Raw genomic sequence first — 26,492 nt, forward strand, 5'->3', positions numbered from 1 at the left:
TTTGATGACTGAAGTTTTTTCCTTATGTCAAAAAAGTGTAGAAATATGTACCAAACTGTTGCCTCATAGTAGGCCTACATAATGATACAACAGTACTATGTTCCCCATGCATGTTTCAAAAGTCTTTTTTTTACAATTTGAGCATGTGGCCATGCGTCAGCATGTTGACGTCACGTTCCTGCCTCTAGCATAGGGTGAGAAATCATCCGAGGAGGAAGAAGGAGGGGTTTGTGGTAGTGAATGACTGTTTGAAAGGGGGAGGAGTATCGACTCAATTACTACTACACCCGGCTGGTACGAGGATCGGTAGAAACAGGTTGATCCCAAAAACGGTTTACGCGAACAGGATCCGTGATTTATGTTATTTTTTTAAAGCCGGTATATTTTCGATTTCTTCTTCTGTCAATATCATTCAGTAACAGTGTTCTCGCAGGAGATTTTAAACGTACATTTTCAAGAACGAGATGGCAAGAGGAGAGGGCGCGGAGCAGTTCTCCAATGCAAGTCTCCTGGAAAAACCCAGCCCAGATGAAATCAAACTGGCAGCAAAGGTAAGAAACTGAAAATAAATAATGCCTTCATTCATTTATAAGATTATTAGCAGCCCACATATTTCCCATGATTTCCCGGTTGAACAGCCACGTAGGCTCGTGCTGATATACAGTAACGTTAACTTACGTGTCATTTTGTCAGGATAAATTGAGTGCACGCCCCGCTCGCGAACCGTTGAAATTATAACGTTGGCATTAAGCAACGATTTTAGACCGATTCCATTATCTGGCTCTTTGTTGTTTATGCCGTCAGAGTTGTAATTTTATTACATTTCATTGCTCATTTACAATGTACGTAGACCGGTGTCAGAGTTTAAATGGCAGTCGCTGTTTGAATGTCTGTGAGAATAACGTTAGCTTAAAATGTGCTTCAGTTAGCTACTGAATTGAACGGAACTAACGTTATTTTAAATCAAATTATGGAAAACGTGTATATATATATATATATATATATATATATATATATATTGTTTAAAGTTGTTTGTGTGTTCATTTCCCCTAAACCCAATATATCAATCAAATAATTGTAAAATATAGTGAAATTAAACTAATTAATAGAGGGGGAAATATTACAAATTAAATTATTTTGATCGGTTGATTCTGATTGGCTTATTTTTCTGTGCACGGCTATGCAGCACCACTTCACTAAAATATTTAAATTATTTTAATGCAAAAGACTCCCAATAATATAAATACAAATTTGGAAAACTCTGTTTCCTGTCTAAAAAGTGCATAGAATCATCTTAAGCTTTCGATGCTTTTTGAATGATTGAAAATTAATGTACACTTCCACCTGGCTTCATGCCCACATTACTACTTTGGGGTTTGCATTGATTTTCAATAATTCAATGGTTTGTTGTCAATTATTCCTTACTTAAAAATTGAATATAGCGATTAGTCTACCAATCAACAAGATGTAAACATTTGGGTGTGTCACACAAAGCCTTAATGAATTGACCCCATATGGATCCAAGTCTAGATTACACATGCCACATCATCAGAATGAATAATCATAGTCATTTGATTTATTAGACTGATTGTATGTCATATGACTTTATTGCTTCAAAACTTCAAGACTTTATTTGCTTTTATTGCTGAATGCTTATGTAGATAAGCTAAATTAGTCATATAGTTGCTGCATTCCAAAAGCAGCTCTTAGATGATCTCTCTGTCCCATTTTGTGTAAATGGTTAAAACGCCATGATGTAAATTGAGAGTGTCTGGTGTCTTAATAGCTAATCCTGATCATTGCAAATATGAAAGAGAGGTTGGCATCAAAATTTCCTGGAAATTTCCTGTTCAACTGCAAAATTTCTGTTTAGTGTCATTACATTGAGTGTGTTTCTATACTTCCTTGACCATTTTTTAGCAAGTTTATTTACCCCAAAACTGTGTTTCGGCATCACAAACGAAGCAACATGCAGTCCAGAATTAATGAAAGCCCCAGTCACATAACAAGCCAACAAGTCCTCTATTAATAGTGCTTAGTGAAGTAACACGAATAGTGAAAACAAATCATTGTTCTCTGTTTTTACTATGTTAGCTCTGTTGCACTGTCAGTCAGTTGGGCCTTCCAACCACAAGACTGTAATACAGTGTCTTCATTTACGTTGGAGTGTTAAGATTGTCCTAGTGTACTTTAACATGAGTTAAAGGCTTTATGGGAACACCCTGTGGCTTGTGCAGTAAAGCCAAAGATAGTGACTTATGATCAGCACATTGCAACTTTAATGGTTTATTTTAGGAGGATACATGTGACAGACATGTATCTGACTGAAAATCACACCCTCACATTTCTTGATAAATGGGCTCACATTTAAACTAAATGACTGTCTCTGAGTCTCTTAAAATTGTTGGTCTGCCGTGAGTTGATGTGCTGATGTTAATCACAGAACGCCTCCTATCTCATCTGATTGTGTTCAGTGGTATTTCTTGCATGAAGGCTCATATCTTGACCCAAATATTAGAAGCTACATGGCTGTATGGCGAATGAGGTTATGTTTGGATTAGGACCAAACAGCAAGTCAAGCAGAAATGCGTAGTATTAGCATAATTGAAACCGGCGCTTGTCTCAGAGTGGAAACCCTAGCCATTCTACAACTTAAGCCAAATTACAAGCGTGTCTGGCCATAGTGAGCCTATTTACACCACAATTAGGTCAGTTTAAATCCCAATTGAGAGACAGCAAACTCAGTATGAACTTCATGAATTCATAATCCCTATATTTTGAATTATTTGGATGTTTTTCATCTTGTTTCTTCTTTTTAAAAAATAGCATGAATCAAAGGGCCAGTTGTCGGTGTGCAACAAGTTGTGTTATGCCATTGGAGGAGCACCATATCAGATAACAGGATGTGCAATCGGCTTCTTCCTTCAGATCTACCTGCTGGACGTTGCTTTGGTGAGTAGAGCTCTGTGTGATTGCACTTTGTGGTACACTTTTGTGTCCCATTATACTTTCTTTTTCTTAAAACCATTATTTACATTTGACAAACTATTATCTAAAATAAAAATGAATCTAGCTTTGAATATAACTAGTTTTCATCACATCAAATGTTACTTCAAATGATTTTGGCCCATCCCACCTCAGAGGACTTGATGATTCTCAATTTTATTCAACAATTAAAATCAATCAAAATCATATGATATAATTTTTGTTAATTTGTTTTAATAAAAATAATATATATACTTAATTAAAATATACAGGTATATTCAATTCTTTACTAGTTTTAAGCACACTATTTAGCTGGAAGACAAGTAAATGATAAAAATTAAATCAATAAATAAATGGAAAAATTGCGATTTTATCAAATTAAATCATTATATCAAAAAATCAAATATAAAACAAAACGGGTAATATAATGATTAGTTGACCTCCTTAAACTGACGATCAACATCTTCTGAAGATGAACGACACTGCTCTTTTATTTTTATTTTTTATTTTTTTATAACCATTTTTTTTTTCTACCTTGAATTTGTGGAAAGGGCCTCATAACAGAAGATCAGGTTGACCTGTAGAATGTAGAATCAGATTGTGATCCTCAGGGGGCAGTGGGTTTCATTCTCGCATAGTCCGAGACAAGTACAGTCACAAAGGAGGAATTGTACTGGAAAATTAATGGCATTTCAAAGGTCTTTCATGCCATTAACTTTTGGAGGCTACTGTAGTCTTGGCAGGCTGATTGGCCAGATTAAAGTGTCTGAATAGGATTGTTCTAATAGCCTTCAGTGTATATCATGTAACTACGGGTTACAGTAGACAGGTTCCCAGTGTGAGTTCTGTTAATGTGTTTAATCCCATAATTAACAGTTATTTCTACAATACACAATGTCAGCGTGAAGCAGTTAGTCTGTGCAACATTTCAGATTCCTCCAGCAGTTTTAGAAGTTGTTGTACTGGAAGTAAAGTTGTTGCAACTGAGTAACACTATTTGCTTGTCATGTGCCCAATGTGCTCCTCCTGAAGTCTGTAAGAAGTTATGGTTCACATAGCCTTCTCAAGAGCATGTTGATTTATTGTGAGAAGTCACATCTTCAACTGATAGTAGTGCATCTTTCCTTTATCACCAAAACAGATTTTGATTTTTCAAATAAATTATTAATATGTAATATTGGAGCTTTATATTTAAAAATCTTTAACAGAGCTTTTTAGTATTTAAAAAAAAATGTAAAGGTTTTAAGTGTTGAAGCATCTTCACATGTTCTTTTAGTTTATTTTTTTAATTTCTTTTAATCTTTCATGTTGATATTTCACCTGTTAGTTTGAGATATCATTTAGTCCTAAATAAGTTTGTGGGAAAATCTCAACCAGTGATGTGTGTTTTAGGTAAGGTGATGACATGTCTTTCTCTTTTCTCGATAGTTGGACCCATTTTATGCCTCCATCATCTTGTTTGTGGGTCGAGCATGGGATGCTATCACAGACCCTACTGTGGGTTTTCTGGTCAGCCGGAGTCCCTGGACCAGATTTGGACGAATGATGCCCTGGTATGTCTTTTTTCACCTCAGTTTAATTGGATTTCTCCAATGCTTTACTGTCCAGGTCTGTGTGAATTCATACCTTGATGTGACGCATTGAAAAAGACTCAGATTTGTCTTGTTAAAGGAGCATGTTGCCTGTAGTAACTTTCTGCCCCTTCTTAGAAAAAAATTGTTTCACAATTCAACCCTCCACAAACTCGGTGGCCTCCTTTGTCCCATTGGGGTCATTTCCGTAAAATACGTCCCAAATGAATCTCTCTGCTCTGTCACTTGCTTTGTCTTCTGACCCATTTCTCAGTCATTGTGAAATATCAGGATTTGTAGTCTTAAAGTGAGAGAGCCAAGTGTGTCTGGTGATGTTTCTAAGTGTGAGGACGCTTGTGGGCTAAGGAAAGCCCTCTGAGCTCTCATGGGGGGTTTAGGGGCGTGATGTATACATCACAGTAGCTTTGCCTTTGGCCATTTTGCATGTTCAGCCAGCCAATCTGATTTGATTGTACACCACATGCATGACTAAACCACTTTATCATTGTCCTGACTAGAAACACTTGCCATTCAACAACAAGAAATTATGTAAATGCTCTTCTTTCTTAATTAGTGTTACAGCATTTTATTATATATGGAGGCAAATGTGCTTAAGAAACCAACATTTGTTCTCAAACTACCTACTGTGTGATAGCATAATTTAGGCTAAAATTTAACTCAACCCTGTTACCCATTTTAGTGTAGTTTTAAAGTGTGTACATTTCTGTTCATTTTCTTAAAGTTTAATATTACTTCTAGCAAAAACAAAATTGACGTGTTCAGACATGACCTGAACGTCATAGAAAATGAATACCAAGTTTTACATCCTGAGATCGCTATCAACATTTTTCTGAAGATTTAGGACAGATTCTTGCTCTCTCACAACAACAAAAAAACCCCAAGGAAATGATGCTTTACCTTCCGACCACATTAGCATGACATGTAATGACATTGATGCTCATGGAGGTATCTGCTTTAGAGAAAGCTTGAGTGGTTCTCTACACATTGAAGGTTTTCGGGTTTTGTGAAAGTCTTGTTGGGTTTACACAGAGAGCAACCAATGAAGCAAAATATCAGTTTAAAGCTCTCAAACACCATTTTCCCTCTTCCCAAGGTGTTCCCAACCTCGAACAAATGGAAATAAGTTTAACATTAAAAACACTCCACGGCATTTCACTTTCTCAGTCTTTTTTCATATGATGGTCAGTTGAAGTGTCACGTTCGCCATATTCTCAGAAGTAGGAGGTCACTCACTATTTGAATAATTGAAAAACCACTTGGAGGAAGTGCTGGGAACGGGGGTTGGGCTGAGGAATGTGCGTCTCCATTCTAACTGGACACGGGGCATGTGAAGGAATCTGGTAGTAAGCTGGTGAGAAAGTTCTGCCCTAATGAGCTCAGTTCAGTGACATTGAATCTGAGCAAGATGGTTGTATCCTCTCAGGGTGGTATCATTAGAAGATCCCTAGTGACGCACAGATCTGTGCTGTGATGCCACTTGGGAGTGAATGAAACAGGTTTGTTTGGGATGTTTATCGGTACATAGGGGAAAAAAAGTCTCCTCTCTCTCATGAGGGGAAGCCTCAAGCCTGTATAATTGAATTTCCTCAATGCTTCATCACATGCATTATTATTAATAGTCACAAACATGTGAGTTAAGCTATCATAATCCTGAAAGGGAATTCATTACAAGGGTTAGTAACATTTTCAACGGTAAATGAAATGACATGAGCTGAAATACTGAGTAACTGTAAAGAAAATGTCAATATTTGAAGACATTAAAGTCTCTGATAAAATGCAAATGATTATCAGAGAACATGAACCTAAAAACATCTTATCTTCCTTAATCCATGGGACATTTTCTGTCTGTAAGCGATTCGATTCAATCCACAAGACATATCAAGTGTGATTCAGCAAATGGCATGATTAAAGGGACATTTGTTTTGTGTTGTGTGCTCAGACGGAAGACATTCCCTTTTCCAGCTGCATGCCTTGGGCGGCAACTCTTGATTGGTCCAACCCACAACACACCACCTCTGTCGTCCAATCAGAATGAGGGAAGGCAGACCAGTGCTTCCTCAAAGTCTAAAGGCGCCGAGCTGTGGGGTTATTTTAGTTCAAATGCCAGCCTTCCAGATTTGTTACTATTTTGAACTTTTAACTAGCTGCACCTTTTTGCTTCATGTTGTTTGCACTTGAACATTTGGTCTTTTCCTTGCGTTCTGATTAAATATTTTAATGAAAAATACAGATTTATACAAGATACTCTTGAGAAATAAAAAATATATGCAGTATATCAATATACATAACAAATGTTTTAACAGATTTAAATAATATTATTGTACTGTAGTATTATAGTAGGATAAAATATAGTTGATATAAGTGAAAATGGCTGTCAGTCATTTCTGATGGCAAAGGTTTTGAGTTTTGTTTTTAGTTCCCAAGATATGGTAAATGCCCTCTTGTAACCTTCCATCCAACAAACTCAGTCCTACCCTTTTGGCCTATTAGGCTTGTATAGACACATATTTAATGATGTTTTAACAACAAAGTTTGGGAGGAGCACATTCAGATAATTATTCAACGAGTTATATACATATACAGCACGCAAAATACGCATATTCTTTACTCTGTGTAATTTGATGTAAGTGTGTCCTAAAGTCTGTCTAATCTAAATGTTGGCAGGGTGAACTTTTTATAATGTTCACTGTTTATTATAATTAGTTTAATTAGTTTATCATTAAACAATATTTTGTTTTTAAGTGAGGCTAAAACTCCTGCACATGCATGATGGCAAAAGTATCATTGGACATATTTGAGGTACTAAATCATCATTCTGAACATATTTGTGAATTAAATGAAGTAACATGACTCAAGTATCAAAGAAACGTAACCCAAACAGGTTTGATGCAGAATCTGCAAACATTTTCTGGTGCTGAACGCAGGGTAAAAATCTGCAGAATGGCTTTAAGCATGGGTAGTCCTACACTTTTGAGTACTGCAGTCTATTAGTAACTGAAAGCATTATGGAATTAGCCTAAATATTTAATAAACAAACACCAAGGGGGTGGAGGGTGGAATGTACCTATTGAATACAAACATTCACATTCTGCGTAATCATATTCTGTGGGCTCCGAATATGGGAAGTTCTTCTCAATAAAAACCCCCAAGTGAGGTTCGGCTTTTTCCATAAACAATTTCGGGGGGGATAATGTCGGGCTTTACTACTCGGAATGTTGAATCACTCTACCAGGAAAGCAAAGTCTGGCACAAGGTGTCACACCTTCTATGATGCTTAAAGCTATTTCCTTGAATTGAAATGACAGATAAGAACCAACACTGTATTTCCACCAAAGTATCCTGTGCAATGAACAAAGACAGGACGTTATGCAATCAATTCTTTCATCTCTTAATGTGTTCGGCAGGTGGTGACAACATCATATCTTTTATACATAGAAAAGAGAGAACTGAAATTGAAAGTGATGTAACGCCTCACTTAGTGTCCTTCATCTATGTTTATTGTCTTGTGGAACCAGAATAACAACCCTATAGTTTTATTTCATTTTTTTTTTTTTTCTAAATAAGTTACCTTTTGTACCTTTTCTAATGTCATATATCTTTTCCATACAGGATCATTCTGTCTACCCCATTTGCTGTGCTGAGCTATTTCCTCATCTGGTACGTGCCGCCCGTTGACCAAGGCAAGATTGCCTGGTACCTGATCTTCTACTGCCTCTTCCAAACATTACAGACAGTGAGTAACATGTTATACTGACCATAAGTTGTAGCCTGTATGGTTTTGCCTAAATTTCCTTTGACCCTTTGGCATCTTCTGTTTCCCAAAAAAACAGTGCTTCCATGTACCATACTCTGCTCTTACCATGTTTATCAGCACTGAACAGAAAGAGAGGGATTCGGCCACAGCCTACCGTGAGTTTTAAAGCATCTACAGCTAGCTGTATCCTCCGGTTCCCATTTGCACGACTTTAACCGCTTATCCGTTATCTCAGGAATGACTGTTGAGGTTTTGGGCACGCTCATTGGCACTGCTGTTCAAGGTCAGATTGTGGGAATGGCTAACGCTCCCTGTATCAGCTCTGGAGAGGTCCTGAACTCCACAGATCTACAGGTGTCTCTCGATGTCAACATCACTGAGCCTCATGTTTCACTTGATAATCTGGTAAGGAATTTCTTTTTTCTTTTTTTTACTATTAAATTCTTGTTACATTGGTATTGAATGCCTGGTCTCTTATGGTTCCCACAGAGAAATGCTTACATGATCGCGTCTGGTGTCATCTGCATCATTTATGTTGTCTGCGCCGTGGTCTTGTTCCTTGGTGTGAAAGAACAAAAAGGTAAGTGCTGGTACTATTGCAAATATGCCACAGTTTCCCAAACAATTTTTTCAATTAAACTTACACAGTTAGTAAGATTTTTTACTCACACAGTAAGTAAGTCTCTTATGACAAGGCTGCATTTATTTGCAAAATACATTGTAATAACACAATATTACTGTTTTAATTTAAAAGAATGGTTTTCTATTGAATATATTTTAAAATTAATTTATTCCTGTAATGGCAAAGCTGAATTTTCATCATTATTTTTTTAATAATGCTGACCCCAAACTTTTGAATGATAGTGTAGATTCGTCTTTAAAGACCACGTGAAATCAAAATGTAAGGCTTACTTTTTAGTCCAGTCATTTTAAGCCAAAATGGGGGTCAACCTTGAACAAATTGCAACAGAAGCAAATTGATTTTGTATCCTCAATATGTCCTGAGTAAGGAAAAAAAGTCCCGAAGAATCCCATTAGGGAAAAGTTTAGAAAAAGACCCGAATATAGCCTATTCATTCTTTTTCTTACGTGAATAGGGTAAACATTTTAACCTTTAGATATTACCTTGAAAATTACTGAGTTGATTACTTGCATCAAGACAAGCAAAAAATGTATTACAAGTTTTTTTTTTTATTGTTGCATAATCTAATTACTTATGTGCTAATTTGCATAAATACCACAACGGATCTAAACATTGGGTATAGCCAGGTGAAAATGTCTTGTTGAATCTTGTTGACATATAACCAGCCTTTATTAATTTTTAAGAGATTGGGTTTAGGGCTGGGTCCGTGGGACTGTTTCTTTAAGTATTTTACTATTGTGTGTCAACAAGATTCAACAAGACATTTTCACCTGGCTATACCCAATGTTTAGATCTGTTGTGGTATTTATGCAAATTAGCACATACATAATTAGATTATGCACCATTTGTCCATGTTAACAAACAATTTAAAAAAACTTGTAATACAATTTTTGTTTGTCTTGATGTAAGTAATCAACTCAGTCATTTTCATGGTGATATCTAAAGGTTAAAATGTTTACCCTGTTCACGTAAGAAAAAAAAATGAATAGGCGTATGAATAGGCTATATTTGGGTCTTTTTCGAAACTTTCCCCTAATGGGATTCTTCGGGACTTTTTTTTCGTTACTCAGGACATATTGAGGATACAAAATCAGTTGAGTTTGCTTCTGTTGCAATTTGTTCAACCTTTTTTCATAAAATGACTGGACTATTTAAGCCTTTAGTCCATGCCTGTTAGCTATGAGGTCTTTTAATATGCTTGCAAAACAGTTGACAACCACATTTAAAATTTATGCAAAATTTAAATGCAGGAAATCGACCAAACATCAAATCAGCCGACATCATGGCTTTGATGTAACTGAAGCCTATTGTTGTTTTTTTCTTAAGGGGAACTATCACTTCAGTATCTTTGACCCAAACTGACCCAACATGTGTGTAAACTGCTCATCAAGCAGTCTCATGCGGTTAATTGCAGAAGTTCTTTTCTACACTGATCGGGTTACTTTGAGTCAGTAGTTGTCCCACAAGCAGAGCACAGCTGGTCCCAGGGAAATGCCAGTGAATAAGCTTAGCAGGGTGATTAGCTTTCACAGCACAGAGAGGTGTCTAAATGTGGCGCATGTTAAAAGAAGGTCATTATTGGTGTTCTCCCAAGTAGTTTATTTTGAACCAAAATATTGTGCCTCAACAAGCAGCCTTGCGTGAGATGGTGTGGGAAAAGACAAGCACAGTCCTGACTTGGGCGTCATGATCATGGAACATGGATCAAGCAATTAAACAACATTCTTTTCCTGGGTGGCTTATTTTGGCAGCTAACCGACAACCACATTTAAAGGGGTCATGAACTGGATTGTTTTATTATTTTATAATGTTGCCTGGGGTGCCCTTATAATGTTAGTATGATTTTTACATCAAAAATTGTCATAATTTATAAATAAAAGCCATTTTTCCAAGCCTGATTTCAGCCTCAGATTTGAACGCTCTGTTTTAAGGGGCGTGTCTGCTGTGAGACTGTAGTGCAAACGCCCACTGCTGTGATTGGCTGACATGCTTGCATATGAAATAGCTAGTATTACATGAACTCTCTCGAAAACTTTTACTACGTTTCGTGAAAAGTATCGTTTAAAGCATTATATTTAAATCTATTCCATCACATGAAAGGTTGCAGCATGATGAGCATTACTGACTGAGCAGATGACAGACAGTCTGTTGATCGCGTGAATAAAGATCTTATCATTGCAACGCAATTTTTGCACTCTCACAAATGCTTACACCAAATCACAATGCAAACACGATGTGAATACACAGTAAGAGCTTCGTTGTGTAGTGTAACAGTGTCATTATTTCATCACGAGTTTGGTAAGTGTCCAGATAAGCTCTCGCTGCTCGCGCTGTTTGATTGACAGCTTGGGCGATTGGAAAGGGATCGTTCTTTGATCGCTTTCTGTATATAATTTAATAACAGTTTAAAAAAGATTATTTTCATAATACTACGAGAAATTATGTGCAGTTGATCGTTTAGTCACTGATGCATAAACAGTATTGAACGATTTTAAGAGAAAGATATCTGAACTTGAATAATTACACATCAGAAGTCACTGATCGCAGATCAGGCATTAGAATAGGCCTACAAATGGTTACTTACATGTTGCTGGCAGATCCGTGTCGGGAAATTGTGATTGACTGATTTAATAAAGTTTAACCATGCTGGAATCCGAAGGAAGCTTATGCAGACTGTCTTCTTCCACAACCAGGCACTGCACAATATTTAGTAAACAGCATGTTTATTGCTTGGAAGTAGCTCGATCCGGTTTAGCAATCATCATGTCGTCCTATGTTATTTAGCAATGTTTGGGTGAATCGGTGGGCGGGGCTAAACAGGCCGTGTTGAAGTAGGAGTTGATCTTCTTTTGTGGAGGCGGTGTTTTATCCTCTTTGACATCATAGTTCCCCACTTTGAAAAACGAGTCGTTTGCTGAGCCTGATGTCTATAAAAGCTTTTATTGTACTAACAAGGTAGTTTTCAGTTCTGAAACTTACAGGATATTATTATAGTATGATGATCTCTTATATGTCAAAAGCTCAAGGAAAATGATTTCTCAGTTCATCACCCCTTTAATAGGTTAAAATCTGAAAATTGTTTGGGGAAAAGTTAGTTTACTATTGTTAACTCTAGTTTCCCCAGTGCTCTGGTGTTTATTGCATTTGTTGTTGCACCATTAATTGCCATTTGTTTGATTTGGTGCCACTTTCCATCATCTCACATTGCCTCTCTCTTCTTTTTAACAGAGACCTGCAGGGTTAGAACTGAGCCCATGTCATTTTTCCAGGGCATTCGTATGGTTATGGGTCACGGCCCATATGCCAAGCTGGTCATGGGCTTCCTCTTCACCTCTCTGGCCTTTATGGTGAGTCCTTGTGCAAATGATTCCGGTTGAGCCGTGGTCGTTTACACAGTGACAGCTATAGATGAGCACTGTTAGCTTTGGCAAACTCTTTATTTGTTAGGTTTTGCTAATGTGTCTATAAATATTTCTTGCAGTTTCTAGAGGGAAACTTTGCACTATTCTGTAGCTACACCCTGGGCTTTAGGAATGACTTCCAAAACATCCTGCTCGTCATTATGGTAAGCATTATAAAGGGCTCAGTCTTTTCAAATGTGTTTTGAATGTGCTTTTTGAATGCTTTTTGACTGACAAGTGTACAAAAGGAAATAACTTAAAATGGGTCCATTATATAATGCAGTTTGCTATTTGCATTATACAAAATCCATTTGGGCTGTTTTCTGGAATAGATTAGTATTTCCAGTATTGCCCCTTAACCAACTTACAGCTTGCTGTTTTACCCATGAAATTCCTTCATTTTTTTTTCACTGTCGAGAGTATTGGATAGAAACAAGATTATTGTTTGAGGAAGAAAAGGGTGTTCATCTAGTTATCTAGAACAAGAATGTCTTTGTCATGACTTTTGTCCTTGAAATTTTAAATTAATCTGGGTTTTAAACACTCATGTTCAATAAGAGAGAATTGTTGTAGTCTTGTCAAACTCAGTCTGCTGACTTTTTTTATTCCCTCCTGACTACAATAATCCTCTCTCGGGGACTCTGAACTGAACTATGACTGAGAATGCATGAATAGTACGTTTTCAGGCATTGTCCTTCACATAAAACTTTTCATTATTGTTGATGGGAACCTGTATGAACACAGATATCTACTTTTTCCAGTTATAAAATCTTAGCTAAAGCTTTGTTTACTGCGCATTATCCGTCTTGCAGTGCAGTGTGTTAACTGTACTTGTAAATAGATAAACTTATGTAAGTTAACATAAATTTTTTTGTTAATTAGTTCAGTGGCCTTCCTGTAGCTCAAACAGTCGAGCATGGCGCTAACAATGCCAAGGTCATGGGTTCGATTACCAGGGAATTCATTGAAATAATTTATAGTTTTAATGCAAAGTTGGTCACTGTGGATAAGTCTACCAAATTCATGAATGTAAATGTAAATTGGGAAGAATGAAATTCTGTTTAACAGTTTGACAATTTTTATTATTATTATTACTTAGAAAAAAAAAACTGAAGCAGATTTGTAAAAATATTATAAATAGTGGGTGAGCATAAGACCGATGGACTGATATTTAGCATTTACTTTTTCTTCTTCTTTTTTTTTTTTTACATTTTTATTCTAATTTAGTAAATAAACATAAGATGACAAATGTTTGTCCACCAAATCAACATGTGGTTTGACCAACATGCAGAAAAAAAACGGGAATAAAAACATAAAAGTGGAAGTGATATCTTAGATCGGGATTCGGATCCCTGCAGAATCTGATTTTTTTTTTTTTCAGTCAATAAGTCTCTTAAAATATCACATAATTTGACCTTTTATAACAAAATAGTTCAAGCTGTAAAGTGTTATGTTTAATGCATTTATGATTTATTATTATTATTATTATTTTTTCATGTTTTTTTCATATATACTTTTTACCTTGAAAAATATGTAACTTAAAAAAAATCAAGGTGTGTATACTTGCATGTATTGCTGTATTAAAAGTCTGTGGGAAATGGTATATGGTATAAAACAACTTGACACGTGTTTTAAACAGAATTTTCAAAAGATTTTCCCTTCTTTTTTTATCCAGCACACTCATTGAGCCAATTCTATTTTAATTTCCTCTATTTTAGCTCTCCGCCACACTTGCTATCCCATTTTGGCAATGGTTCCTCACGAAATTTGGCAAGAAGACTGCCGTGTATATTGGGACTACAGTAAGTATTGGCACGCAAACCTTAACTGACCTACATCGTCTTGTCATCAAACGAAAACTTTCTGATTCCCGTTACTGACTGTTTATATTCTCTTTACAGTCTGTGGTGCCTTTCCTGATCTCTGTAGTCTTGGTGCCAAGCAGTCTTTATGTGACATACGTTGTGTCTTTTGCGGCTGGAGTCAGTGTAGCAGCGGCTTTCCTTCTGCCCTGGTGAGTACCTGATGAATGTAAAATACACAAAAAATATATGTGTACGCTTCCAAATTTGACGCACAGTATTCATGCATGTTTTCCTATGTGCTCAGGTCAATGCTTCCCGACGTCGTGGATGATTTTAAAGTCCAAAATCCTGAGTCTCAGGGCCATGAAGCCATCTTCTACTCCTTCTATGTGTTCTTTACCAAGTTTGCATCTGGAGTCTCATTGGGGGTCTCAACTCTTAGTCTTGAGTAAGTTTCCACAAAGACGTACACGAAATCCCTTTTGAAGCTATCAAGGCTGTTAAATTTGGATTAGAGTCTTACTTTTACTGTATGAGAATAAGTCTGGCCTCCTGACCTTCAGATATAATGTGATTAGTGCCTCTCTCATGAGGTTGGATTTATCTGAATGAACATTAATAGCATGCTAATCTCTCGTTTCTTGCTCTTTGAAACAGTTTTGCCGGCTACGTGACGAGAGGTTGCACGCAACCCGCCGAGGTCGATTTAACCTTGAAGATCCTGGTGTCTGCCGCTCCGATAGTCTTGATCATTATCGGGCTGCTAATATTCATCTCCTATCCCATCAATGAGGAAAAGAGGCAAGGCAACCGCAAACTTCTTAATGAACAAAGGTAAAACCACCTATTGAATCTATCACATGTCTTGCTTAAACAAGCTAAGCCAGCTCAACATTCTTGAAATATTTAAATTTACATGGTACATTTAAAACTCTAAAGCTGATTAAATGGTGTTCTTGTAGCCTGACTACGTCAGACTTCCTACTTCCACTCAATTTAATTTCGCTTCTGTAGTCAGTCTGAGATAGCAGCGTATCTTTCAGTTTTCCAGCGGCCTTCGGACGGCCGGGCCAATCAACGAACAGAGGGCGGGCTGAGAGCCGTGACGTAGATGCTGATTGTACCGTGGATGTGTAGATTTACTTCACATAATCTGCAAAAATCGTTCACAGCCATGTTCACTCCGGTATTTCGCTCGATGGTTTTGTTTTCGCATCATACATGTGTTTACAGTGGAAGTTAGATGCGGCTGAGCATGCGCATAACACACGCCATAACCAAACGTCATGTGATTGGCTTATGGGTAACCAATGATTTTAAACTTCCGACAAGCGCCCCCCCGCGAGAAAGAAAACGCTTTTCAATTGTGCCTTGCCAGACTCTGTCTACGAAGCAAAGCGAAGTAGCAGAGTTTGGTATTACCAGGCTAGTGTTCTTGTGCTTATTTTTTACAATATTTTTTAGCTGTGACCCATTGATTTTGCCTAATTTTGTCCTGTGTGACTCTTTTTCAGAGAAAATGAGATCGACTCAGAAGCAGACTCCACTGAGCTCAATGTAGTTTAATAGCACCAGAACCATTGGCATTGTGCCATTTGCGTCAAGACCAACAGAGCCAAAACAAACAGAGTGGATGCTTTGAACCAACCAGACTGCCTTATGGTTGAGAACTTCCACCCATATCACCCCCTACACAACAGCGGATCAACTTGAAACGTAGCCTTTGCCAGCTCAAGTTCAAAGTGCCTTGCCATTTCCAGTCGCAAGTGCTAATGGACGCTAGAAATGTTTCTCTGACTTGCATTAATCCGAAGGGCGGGCTTCTGTGTGTATTTGTGCTGCTCTCTGGCATGGGATCTCAAAGCAAACAGCCAGCTTTTGACAAGCACACATCTATACTGCACAAAAAAAGAAAGATCTGAGGTGGGACACGTCTACCGTAAGAAGAAACTTGAAACATTTAAAAAGGTTTTTAAGGTGCTAAAACCAAAAATGCATTTCAATCATAATTGAAAGGTACATTTTTGGAAGGAATATCTGTGAAACTGTACACTACGCGAGTAATATTTGTATGTAATTTAATATTTATAAATACTTTTGTGCATCTAACTGAATATACAAACTTGAACCATGAGAACTATGTGGGGTTTGATTACATCAAACTTTAGAATTGCGCACAAAGGGTTATTGTTTATTTCTGTATTACTTTTCTTTGCATACACCTTCTAGTATGTTCCTTTTTATCTGTTTCTGCTCTTGTGGGGCATACAGAGCTCTTTTAGAGGGATGCGCTGAGGGATAAACGTACAAATTATGTCCCTCAACGCTTCAGATCAGAAGATCTTATTCGATTAAGTTCTGGATGGATCACCTGAAGTGTGAATGAAAAGTACAGCTGACAACTGACAACTGAGGCAATTAACTAGCAGGATGCCATCAGAGTGAGTGGGGTTAAAATGCTTCGTCTGAGGTGAACAAGATTATTTAAGTATTTATTACTTTTGTTTTAAGTCATATGTTGATTTGATTGCGTATGTTTCTCCCTTCTTCCTTAATTTATCCTATTTAAGGGTCTCAGTCAGTAAAATAAGGGCAATTAGAATAGCTGTCACTGCTGAATTATGTCTAATATGCCATTAATTATGCCATATTCCTATGATAAAGCCAATCAATGTGTTTTATAGGTGACACTGCTGTTTGGTTAGTTGTTGAATCTGATTTCTGCCTGGTCTGTTCGTTTAGTCGGTGTCCTTTCTATATAGTAGTTATCAAAATTGCTTTTATTATTGTATAGTAATAATAAATGTCAGTTCTCTGCCTGTAGCCAAGTGTTTCCCTACCATGTGATGTGTGTGTGTGTGTGTGTGTGTGTATATATGTATATAGACAGCTGAAAATGTGTATTTTTCATTTTCTAATTGGGGAAAATGGAATTGCTTGTAAATAACATTTGTGTCAAGTGCCGTATGTTATACATATGTACATGATGATGCACATTGAAATATAATCAGTGCATTTTGGGATGTTAATACCGCTGTCTTACACCTGTCAGAGTATTGAATCGATGCATTTGTGAGATTTCTTTATGGTTTTCATTAACACCAGTTTGTGGTGATATGTTGATATTTCCATATTCTGGTATCAAAAATGACAGTTATTGTATATAATAAATGTGCTGATGTTTGTACATAGATTTCTTTTTTTTCTTCTTTTTTTTGGGATGGAATTGTTATAAATGTACATGTGTGTAGTTATTTAAAAGAAATGTTACAAAAATGTCTGTTAATAAATACTACCACAATTAATATTAAAAGATCATCATTTCCTTTTTTCTTCAGGGTTACTCTTACGAAAATTAACCTTGGTTTTTACTACAAATAAGACCAACAAACCATGGTTATTGTAGTTTAACCACGGTAACCACAAATTAACTATTTGCTACACTAACCATAATTTAACCCATATTTGTAGTAAAACTGGATCTACAAATGTTAATCCGCCAAAAACACGGTTACTACACTTTTACTGTAATAACACCATGGTTAGTTTACACCTAATCTCTTTTCATAATAAAGTATGAAAACATAGAGAGAAAGAGGTTGCACATTATGTGGCATGTTTCTGTATTTTTTTCTGTGTGACAATGACAATTTAATTCATTTATTTAATTGACAAATCGTACGAAACCGTGAAATCGTCAACCTCTAAATCGCAAAATTAGATTTGTAAACTCTAATACAGATACACCTCAGTGTCATTATTCCGTCATAAATTGTCAATTTTGGTTCTGAAAGAGATCAATCACTGCGGTATCTGATACTATTTAAAGTAGCCTAATCCTAAAAATATTTTAATTAAAACTGCTCAGGGTAGGAACGCCCCCTGATGGAGACAGACAGCTATTGCAATGGATCCGCAGCTCGTTGCTCTTCAGTCGATTACTCTTCCTGTTGATGAATAGCTTGGCAATTGATTGTTCAGAGCTGATGCAACACTACCACGTTACAAAGAAGTATTTCGGAAAAAGAAAAAAAGCTAAATAATACATATTAAGTTAGACATATACAATATATTCCAATGATATAATATCCAAATATTGTATTTAAATGACTGATGATGCTAACCTTTATTCACTGACATGTCTGATGGGGCTTTTATTATGAAATACGGGATGAACTCTTGTTGCAACCGGAAAAGCCTGTCACCGGCACACACGTTTCTCAGCAACCACCGGTGAGCTTTTTTATTTTATATGTGATCTTTTGTAATCTATTATTTACTGACATTACAAGATAAATATTACATTTTATGACGATTTATTGCCTGCTTTGTAGTGCGTCTATCACTCCTTGAAATGGATATTAGACAGCTCATCCTCAGCTATTCATTCACAGCGCACGTCACTTTTCTTTTTGTTAAAGCCAGGTCTAAATAACTGATCCTTTAAAATAACTTCCTTTAAGTAGAATTTATCTTCGTTATTGACCTGTCTGTTACTTAATCTGCACAGAAGCAGCAGACATCATGGGAGAGCAGCTGAGCCCTGATGAGAAGTTCCAGCTCATCACCAGGAACCTTCAGGTGAAAAACAGTATCTGGAATCTTCGGTTTGCTTTGAGATTCTTAAATCCTCAAAACATATTTAACACTTGAAGTATCATGTCAAAGGAGCTGTTTTTGTTTTGTTATTTCTGTTATTCTTTTGAAGAGTTTCATTTGAAAGGTTTCTGATTTCATTTTTACATGTACCATCAGTTGTATGGAGTCCCAAACTGGCAAACAAAAAGTGAAACCAATAAATACATATATATGTAAAAAAAAAAAAAAAAAAAAAAAACAATAGTAGGAAAATAAATAAAGGAATAAATGTTTTATTTAATTCAGTTTAATCCTGAATTTTTTTTTGCTTTCAGTTATTATTTTCTGCATGTACTTTTAAATTTATTTTTATTCTCTTTAACTGATATTTATTACATAATTTTTTTTTCCATTTAGTTTTATATTTATTTATTTATGTGTTTATTTATTGTTGTTATATTTATTTATTCTCACATTTTAGGGATGGCAATTGAATGTACAGTGTAAATAAATGAAAATGGAAATAAATACACAAGGGAATAAAGAAATATAAAAATAAATGAAAGAACAAACAAATAAGTAAATAATTAAATGCATAAAATAAAAAGCAATTCAAAAAAATAAATTCCGGATAACATATCATCCATCCCATACTTACTGTTTCTGCCACTGTGGTTTTCAAAGGAGGTTCTTGGTGAGGAGAAGTTGAAGGAGATCCTGAAGGAGAGGGAATTGAAGGTTTACTGGGGAACAGCGACCACGGGCAAACCCCATGTGGCTTACTTTGTCCCCATGTCAAAGATCGCTGACTTCCTGAAGGCGGGCTGCGAGGTTTGACTTTGGCGTTCTGAATTACTGTTGTCAGCATATAAGCACTTATCTCTGGTGTGTATACCTATTTGTGTTGTTGTTCTATAGGTGACCATCCTCTTTGCTGATCTCCATGCCTACCTAGACAACATGAAGGCTCCCTGGGAGCTGCTGGAGCTCAGGGTGAAGTACTATGAGCAGGTCATTAAGGCTATGTTGGAGAGCATTGGAGTTCCCCTTGACAAACTCAAATTTGTCAAAGGCACAGACTTTCAGCTCAGCAGGTAAACACTCCTCTTCATTTAAATACTGTATTTCAAAGAACTACATTGGATGATAATCAACCAAGAACATGGTTTTTATAGATATTTCAAGCATTGTACTGGGAAATTGTTTTTACTAAGGGTGTAACGGTACACAGAAGTACCTCGATTTTGGGGTCACGGTTCGATTTGAGTTCGGTACAACAGGAAAGAGCAACAAATCCCCAATACTAGGTTTCTTTCATTTATTTTAAACAGAAAGTAGTGGAAATTACAGTTTGTTCCACCTAGCGGCATTTAGTTCCCCCTGAGGTAGATGGTAAAGTACAGCCTCCTTTAGTGTATTACATTTACATTTACATTTATGCATTTGGCAGATGCTTTTATCCAAAGTGACTTACATTGCATTTCAAGGTACACATTCACATTCTTATCAATTCTTTTTGTATATTATAAATGTAAATATTAGCACTAAGCAGTAAACAGAATGCACTCTTGCATAGGTCTTTTTTTTTAGGGCTGATAAAAAACAAAAGGAATTTGGTCACATTGAGCTACAAAGCTGAAAAACATCTCTTGTGTTAAAAAATTTAATTATGAAAAATAAATCTTGTGCAGAGATTAGTTTTCTTTGCGCGTGAGAGTTCATTAACATGCGGTGGCACCTGAGGCTTCCCATTTCCAGGGCACTGGATTTTTGTCTCATTATAACAGCGGAAACAACTTAAAATAGTGGTCATACAGAGATAAGATAAGAGTAAGACGTCATTCGAAACTGTAAAAAAAAAAAATTAGTGTACACTCTCACAAAAAAAAAAAAAACATTGTGCTTTTGTAAAATAAAGAAAACTAACAGGACGCTGCTTTTTTGCCGTCCCGGTTTCCTTCCCGTGAAGTTAGTGGAGCACATCACAAAAATGAATTGAAACTCAACGTGTAAGTGTTGAAACAGTGTTGCATTACCGCATGCGCCCCCTTCTGGATTGTAGTGTGACTGACTGTATGCGGTTCGGGACGAATACATGTACTGTTACACCCATATTCATACATTATGAATGAATATAAAGAAAGTAAATGCAAATTACAATGTCTTGATCTATAATAGAGAGTACACTCTGGATGTTTACCGACTGTCATCCGTGGTCACTGAACATGATGCAAAGAAAGCAGGGGCTGAGGTGGTCAAACAGGTTGAGCATCCTCTTCTGAGTGGTCTGCTGTACCCTGGACTACAGGTATGCAGATTGTCTTTTGCTAACCTTTTTTCAAATGAAATAATTTTTTCAATTTAAAATCGTAATAATCCTTCACAATATTTTTACTGCATTTTTGATCACATGAATGTATTCAGTACTTTTGGGTACTTTGTCCTCCTATTAAACCTTCATTTTGGAAATAGTGGATGACCTTTTGGTGTTCTGTTCATTATTCTGATTTGCGGCATATTCCAGACACTTGATATTGTTTTTTATTTCCATCAGGCACTGGATGAGGAGTTTTTAAAAGTAGATGCTCAGTTCGGGGGGGTGGATCAGAGGAAGATCTTCACATTAGCAGAGAAGGTACATTTGATTTTTTTTTTTTACTTAATTTGCATTACTTCCTATACACTATTTTACTTTAGTGTGCCAGTAGGAAATAGAAAATCTCACTGTATTAGTACAATATTTAGAATTTGATATTTTCACTGGCGCAAAACATAAATAACGGTCTTAAAACAAATGTTTTTCTGAAGTATCTAATATGCCTAGACTTTTGCATAGTATATATGTGAGTTGGAAGGGACAGGCAAGGGGTGGACAGAATAACAGGCTGAATCAGGCTCTCTACCATGCTATTGCACTGTTTTGATGACTCTGTACTGATCCCCATAAATGTGTGTTTGGGCATATGGCGTAATTGATGGGTATATTTTCTTTGTTTGTTTTTTTCTTCTTCTTTTGCAGTACCTGCCCTCACTTGGGTACACCAAGCGTATCCACATGATGAACCCAATGGTTCCTGGACTGACCGGGGGCAAGATGAGCTCTTCTGAGGAGGTACGCTTCCATCTACAACTTTGAAGATTCATATAATCAAAGAATCCTATTGGTTCGACGGGACGGGATAGTGGCTTGTGCTGTTGTATGTCGTATTGATTCAACATTCTCAAACTTTCATTGTGTGATATCAGGAATCCAAGATTGACCTGTTGGATAAGAGCCAAGAGGTGAAGAAGAAGCTAAAGAAGGCATTCTGTGAGCCTGGAAATGTTGAGAATAATGGGATTCTGTCCTTCGTCAAGCATGTGCTTTTCCCGCTGCATTCAGGTGAGCTCAGGCACTCAAAAAAAATCTTTAGAAAATGTAAACATCTGGTTAAGTGTTTAATGACGTGTTCTTTTTTTCAGAGTTTGTGATTAAAAGAGATCCAAAGTGGGGAGGCGACAAAGTCTACACTGACTATGAGGAAGTGGAGAAGGACTTTGCTGCAGAGGTATCTGAACAGTCCTTATCTTTACTATTTAATGTACAAATAACACATTTACATAAATTCATCATATGTTGACCCCTGCACTGCTTGTACCTGCAGCAAATCCATCCTGGTGACCTGAAGGCTTCAGTAGAGTTGGCTCTTAACAAGCTGTTGGACCCCATCAGGAAGAAGTTTGAAACCCCAGAGTTGAAGAAACTGACAACATCAGCTTACCCAGTGCCCTCTAAAAACAGTGAGTGAAAATACAGTCTAAAAACATTTAGGACACAATCATCGACCATTATGATCCCATTTAAAGGCAGGGTAGGTAGGATTTTTCAAAAAAAAAAAAACATTCCAAATTTGTTTAAACTGTCTTTATATACCAATACATAATTAAAATGTAAGTACTCTGAAAAAGAGAGTATAAAAATCGAGTGTCTGTAGACCTCTCACGACTGTTGTAAACACAGCTAATTCACTCCACCCCCTCCCTTCTGGGCTCCTTCCAAAGCCACGCCCCCAAAACACATGAACGCGCGACGCCAAACGCGCAGGCTCAGCTGGAAGACACATTTACCTGAGACGAGTGGAGAGGAAGGAGCGCAGATGCAGTGATGTCATGTCAGAATCACATGTATTAAAATACCTAATTTTATCACTATAAATATAAACAAATAAGATGGCTTTTAGTACTCACTATCAAGCTAGCATATCGATACTGGTAAAGTTTAAAATATATTTTGTTTGATTCGGTAACGAGCTATAGGCTATAGGTAACGAGCTATATTTATAAGGCAAAGCTAAAAACAGGTTGCATTGATACACGTTTTTCCATTACCATCAGTTAAACTGTGCTGAAGGTGAATTTCGTGTAAGATTCATAACATATATGGTGTTTTGCATGTAAGAGTTTCCATGATGAAAACATTGTTGACTCTGATGAGGACTAACGTTACACTCCGGAGACAAGTACCGCATCGTCGGTTCGAGGACAGGTCCGGGGTCGAGGGCGAAGCAGAGGAGGTCGTTCAAGAGTGCGGGCAACCAGGGTCCGAGGAAGTAGTTTTTGCCTTGTTTGCCTTCGCTGACTGCATATGCAGGTGCTTTGAATTTTGAATGCTCTTTCTCTGCCATAATTTTACTCTTCGTAGGTTCCACGCCTCTCTTGCACTCCTCAAATCAAACGGGTGCGCGCGCATATGGGCAGATCTTGTAGCAACAGTGGTGGTAGCCATGGTTGCGAGAGTGAGTGACAGTCGCCCAAACCAATCAATTGTTTCGTCCCGAATGGAAATAATGAGCTGTGTTTATTGCAGATTAAAAGGTCTACAGTCACTCGATTTTTATACTCTCTTTTTCAGAGCACTTACATTTTAATTATGTATTGGTATATAAAGACAGTTTAAACAAATTTGAAAAAAAGTTTTTTATAAAAATCCTACCTACCCTACCTTTAACAATAAAAAACAAATTGGAGCTTCTTCAAGCTTTCGAATGGGTTTTAGGAAAAGGTAAAAATGTCTACATTTACACACTGTTTGATTGTCATTGCTTCACAGAAGGAGGAGCGAAGGGCAACCCTAAACAAACCGCAGATGAGGAGGAGGTCATCCCATCCAGATTGGACATCAGAGTAGGCAAAGTCATCAGTGTAGAAAAGGTAGAGACAGCCAGCAATAATTTTACGATTTATTTTTCCAATAAGAGGATGTTTGAATAACCCTTTTTTCTCTACCTGTTAGCATCCAGATGCGGAGTCGCTATATTTAGAGAAGATCGATGTGGGGGAGGAACAGCCACGGACTGTAGTGAGTGGACTGGTGGACTACATCTCCCAGGAGCAGCTTCAGGACCGTCTTGTAGTGTTGCTATGCAACCTAAAGCCTCAGAAAATGAGAGGGATTGAATCCCAAGCCATGCTGCTCTGTGCTTCAATGTTAGTAGGGCTGATACACCCTAATTGAACTATTTTATTCAATCAATGAAGATTTTCTTATAGTAAAACTCATCTTGTCTTGATCTTTCTGAATGTGATGGCCTTCAGTGAGGGAGAGACCAGGAAAGTGGAGCCTTTGGATCCACCAGAAGGATCAGCACCAGGAGAACGTGTTTTTGTAGAAGGTTATGAATCAGGCAAACCAGATGATGAATTGAAACCAAAGAAAAAGGTGTTTGAGAAGTTACAGGTATGTGAGTTTTATATTTTTGTACTTAAACACTCATTATGTTATCTCTGTGTCTTATTCTTGGTTGTATATTTATTTGTCTGATCTCTTCAGGTGGATCTGAAGATCTCAGGCGAGAATGTTGCGCAATGGAAAGAGCAAAATCTGATGACCAAACTAGGACAGATCACCTGTAAAACACTGAAAGGTGGAAATATTAGCTAGACAGTCTTCACCATTTTTCTCAAAATCTTCAAAGCTTGAGTTTCGATGACAACCCAATATTCCCATGACAGTTACACAGTGTCAGGTATTACTCATCATACCCATCAAAAACTGCTATCTGACTCTGATGGAAAAACAAATGGCTTACAATGCCATTATTTAATTTTTCCTGTTTCATTTAGCCATGTCAACCTGTAAATGATATAATAGAACACAATCACTGGAGCAGAATACATATGGGTATCGTCTGTGCTTTACATTGCATGTATTGCCGTCCAAGATGTTTTACGCATTAAGTACTGCAGTAAATAATCTCACGCTCATTTGTTATAATGACAAATTAAGAATCTTCCAGAAGTTCATCTGTTGTCCTCAAACTCAGGTCTTCCTGTGGTGCCAGTCTCCAGTCTGACAATTTTAACTATTTTACCATTAATGGAAACGGTTCAGACATGAACAATCTATATACATAATAAACTGTAATGGGTAAATATTTTAGGTTAAGATTAGCTTGGTTTACAGGGAAACACCGCAAATTTCATGCAATGTAATATTCAGAAGTCATCTAATCTTAACCAAACGCATTGAAATAAACAAAGATGATTCATAACCACTTTTCTTTATGGAAATAATGATGGAAATGTCTTCAAATGTACCTTTGCAGTTTTTGTCATGATTTATTGAAAAGAGATATCTAAATATATTAACCTGAAAATGAAAGTTTGGGAGTCTATTTAAAAAAAAATTTTTTTTAATTTTTTGAAATGACTTTTTTATATTGCTGTACTGAAAAAAGAACATGAAAAGGCTTTCTCTTCTGATGAATGAATATTTACATGGCATACATTAATCAGACAAACAAAATATATGGTGGTATGGGGGGTATATACTGTGTGTAATGTTATATTTGTATGTCCAAGGAATTTAAAAACAGTCAAAACAGGGTAAATCTATAAATATCTTTTAATGCATATTTATTTTTAAAACAGAAACAGTGTTGCAATTCCATTCACTCCATTGGAAGTAAATAGTTACTAAATTATATGTATATACTGTATATTTTTACATCAATTTTAGAGGGACCGTCAGTCAATACTTTTACTAATTTGCTGGTTCCAACAGAAATGCAGCATTTAGCTTACAAAGTGCTTTAATCTAATGAAAAGTAAATATATATTTTGTATGTTATATGTTTCAGCCATGGTCAGCATACTTCAGAATACATAAAGGTAACAGATGGTTCTGTACATGTATTATTACATATTTGCTGAAAGCAAATTCTGAAAGCTGATTGCAGTAGAACTAAACCTTTCAAAAAATTGTTAGTAGAATCGACTTCTTTCATGAAAGCTAGCAATCAATCTCTGTGCTTGGACATAGTTAGATATGTCAAAGTTTTAACAGAATTTGACTTTTTTTTTTTTTTTTTTTGCACCAAGCAGTGATTACTACCACTAGTGACCACTAGATGTCAGTTTAATCTTGCAGTCATTAGCTTTAATAAGTCCACAATAAACTTAAAGTGACTTTTCCCAGAGCACAGACACTCATTTAGAAAAATACTTGAAAGTTTGTAATAAAGCTATTAAAAAAAAACAGATTGGGGAAAAAGCTTTTTGCATACATTTGAAGGCCATTATCAGGCTAAGGCTTTTAAGACAGTTGCGGTATCCATGGATCCTTGATCACAATCTCACTTGGGCTTTTATCACTTGCTTTGTCCTCTTGTCTTTGCCAGTCTGTGACTAAACAGTCCAATCAAAACTCAACTCATCCACCATGACTCTTCAACATGCAGTCTCTGTACTTCCTGA

General features: G+C 36.6%; 3 protein-coding genes across 7 annotated transcripts in view; 2 read left to right on the forward strand and 1 right to left on the reverse strand.

Moving 5' to 3' along the window:
* The first annotated feature begins 225 nt into the window (after positions 1-225).
* Positions 226-17,367, forward strand: mfsd2ab (MFSD2 lysolipid transporter A, lysophospholipid b). Its single transcript, XM_084130914.1, has 14 exons — positions 226-551; positions 2,827-2,952; positions 4,414-4,538; positions 8,187-8,310; positions 8,408-8,486; positions 8,567-8,736; positions 8,821-8,911; positions 12,203-12,321; positions 12,456-12,539; positions 14,094-14,177; positions 14,277-14,389; positions 14,485-14,628; positions 14,838-15,014; positions 15,695-17,367. The coding sequence occupies exons 1-14, from the start codon at positions 465-467 to the stop codon at positions 15,744-15,746; spliced, it is 1,575 nt and encodes a 524-aa protein (XP_083987040.1). The 5' UTR covers positions 226-464; the 3' UTR covers positions 15,747-17,367.
* Positions 17,368-18,340: 973 nt separating this feature from the next.
* Positions 18,341-25,288, forward strand: yars1 (tyrosyl-tRNA synthetase 1). Its single transcript, XM_084130913.1, has 14 exons — positions 18,341-18,413; positions 18,691-18,761; positions 19,443-19,589; positions 19,677-19,852; positions 20,937-21,066; positions 21,313-21,393; positions 21,778-21,870; positions 22,005-22,140; positions 22,221-22,306; positions 22,403-22,538; positions 23,848-23,948; positions 24,031-24,224; positions 24,333-24,474; positions 24,568-25,288. Exons 2-14 carry the CDS (start codon positions 18,705-18,707, stop codon positions 24,676-24,678), a joined length of 1,590 nt encoding a protein of 529 aa, XP_083987039.1. The 5' UTR covers positions 18,341-18,413; positions 18,691-18,704; the 3' UTR covers positions 24,679-25,288.
* A 336-nt stretch (positions 25,289-25,624) lies between these two features.
* The window catches only part of nhsl3 (NHS like 3), a 48,085-nt gene continuing 47,217 nt past the window's right edge, over positions 25,625-26,492 (reverse strand). For all 5 annotated transcript variants that reach the window (XM_084130906.1, XM_084130907.1, XM_084130905.1 and 2 more), the window contains one exon: positions 25,625-26,488. In XM_084130906.1, the coding sequence (XP_083987032.1) occupies positions 26,466-26,488 (23 nt within the window). In that variant the 3' untranslated portion in view covers positions 25,625-26,465. The remainder of the gene's footprint in view (positions 26,489-26,492) is intronic.

The sequence above is a fragment of the Abramis brama genome (assembly GCF_963993115.1).
Source record: "Abramis brama genome assembly, chromosome: 12".
NCBI classification, from domain to species: domain Eukaryota; kingdom Metazoa; phylum Chordata; class Actinopteri; order Cypriniformes; family Leuciscidae; genus Abramis; species Abramis brama.

Excerpts from the sequence above, each read along its gene's own strand:
- yars1 (XM_084130913.1), top strand. The coding sequence starts at position 18,705 with ATGGGAGAGCAGCTGAGCCCTGATGAGAAGTTCCAGCTCATCACCAGG. Across the intron at positions 21,394-21,777 it reads TCTTCACATTAGCAGAGAAG|TACCTGCCCTCACTTGGGTA; the intron begins GTACATTTGATT and ends CTTCTTTTGCAG. Across the intron at positions 22,141-22,220 it reads GCTTTTCCCGCTGCATTCAG|AGTTTGTGATTAAAAGAGAT; the intron begins GTGAGCTCAGGC and ends TCTTTTTTTCAG.
- mfsd2ab (XM_084130914.1), top strand. The coding sequence starts at position 465 with ATGGCAAGAGGAGAGGGCGCGGAGCAGTTCTCCAATGCAAGTCTCCTG. Across the intron at positions 14,390-14,484 it reads GCGGCTTTCCTTCTGCCCTG|GTCAATGCTTCCCGACGTCG; the intron begins GTGAGTACCTGA and ends CTATGTGCTCAG. Across the intron at positions 14,629-14,837 it reads GTCTCAACTCTTAGTCTTGA|TTTTGCCGGCTACGTGACGA; the intron begins GTAAGTTTCCAC and ends TCTTTGAAACAG.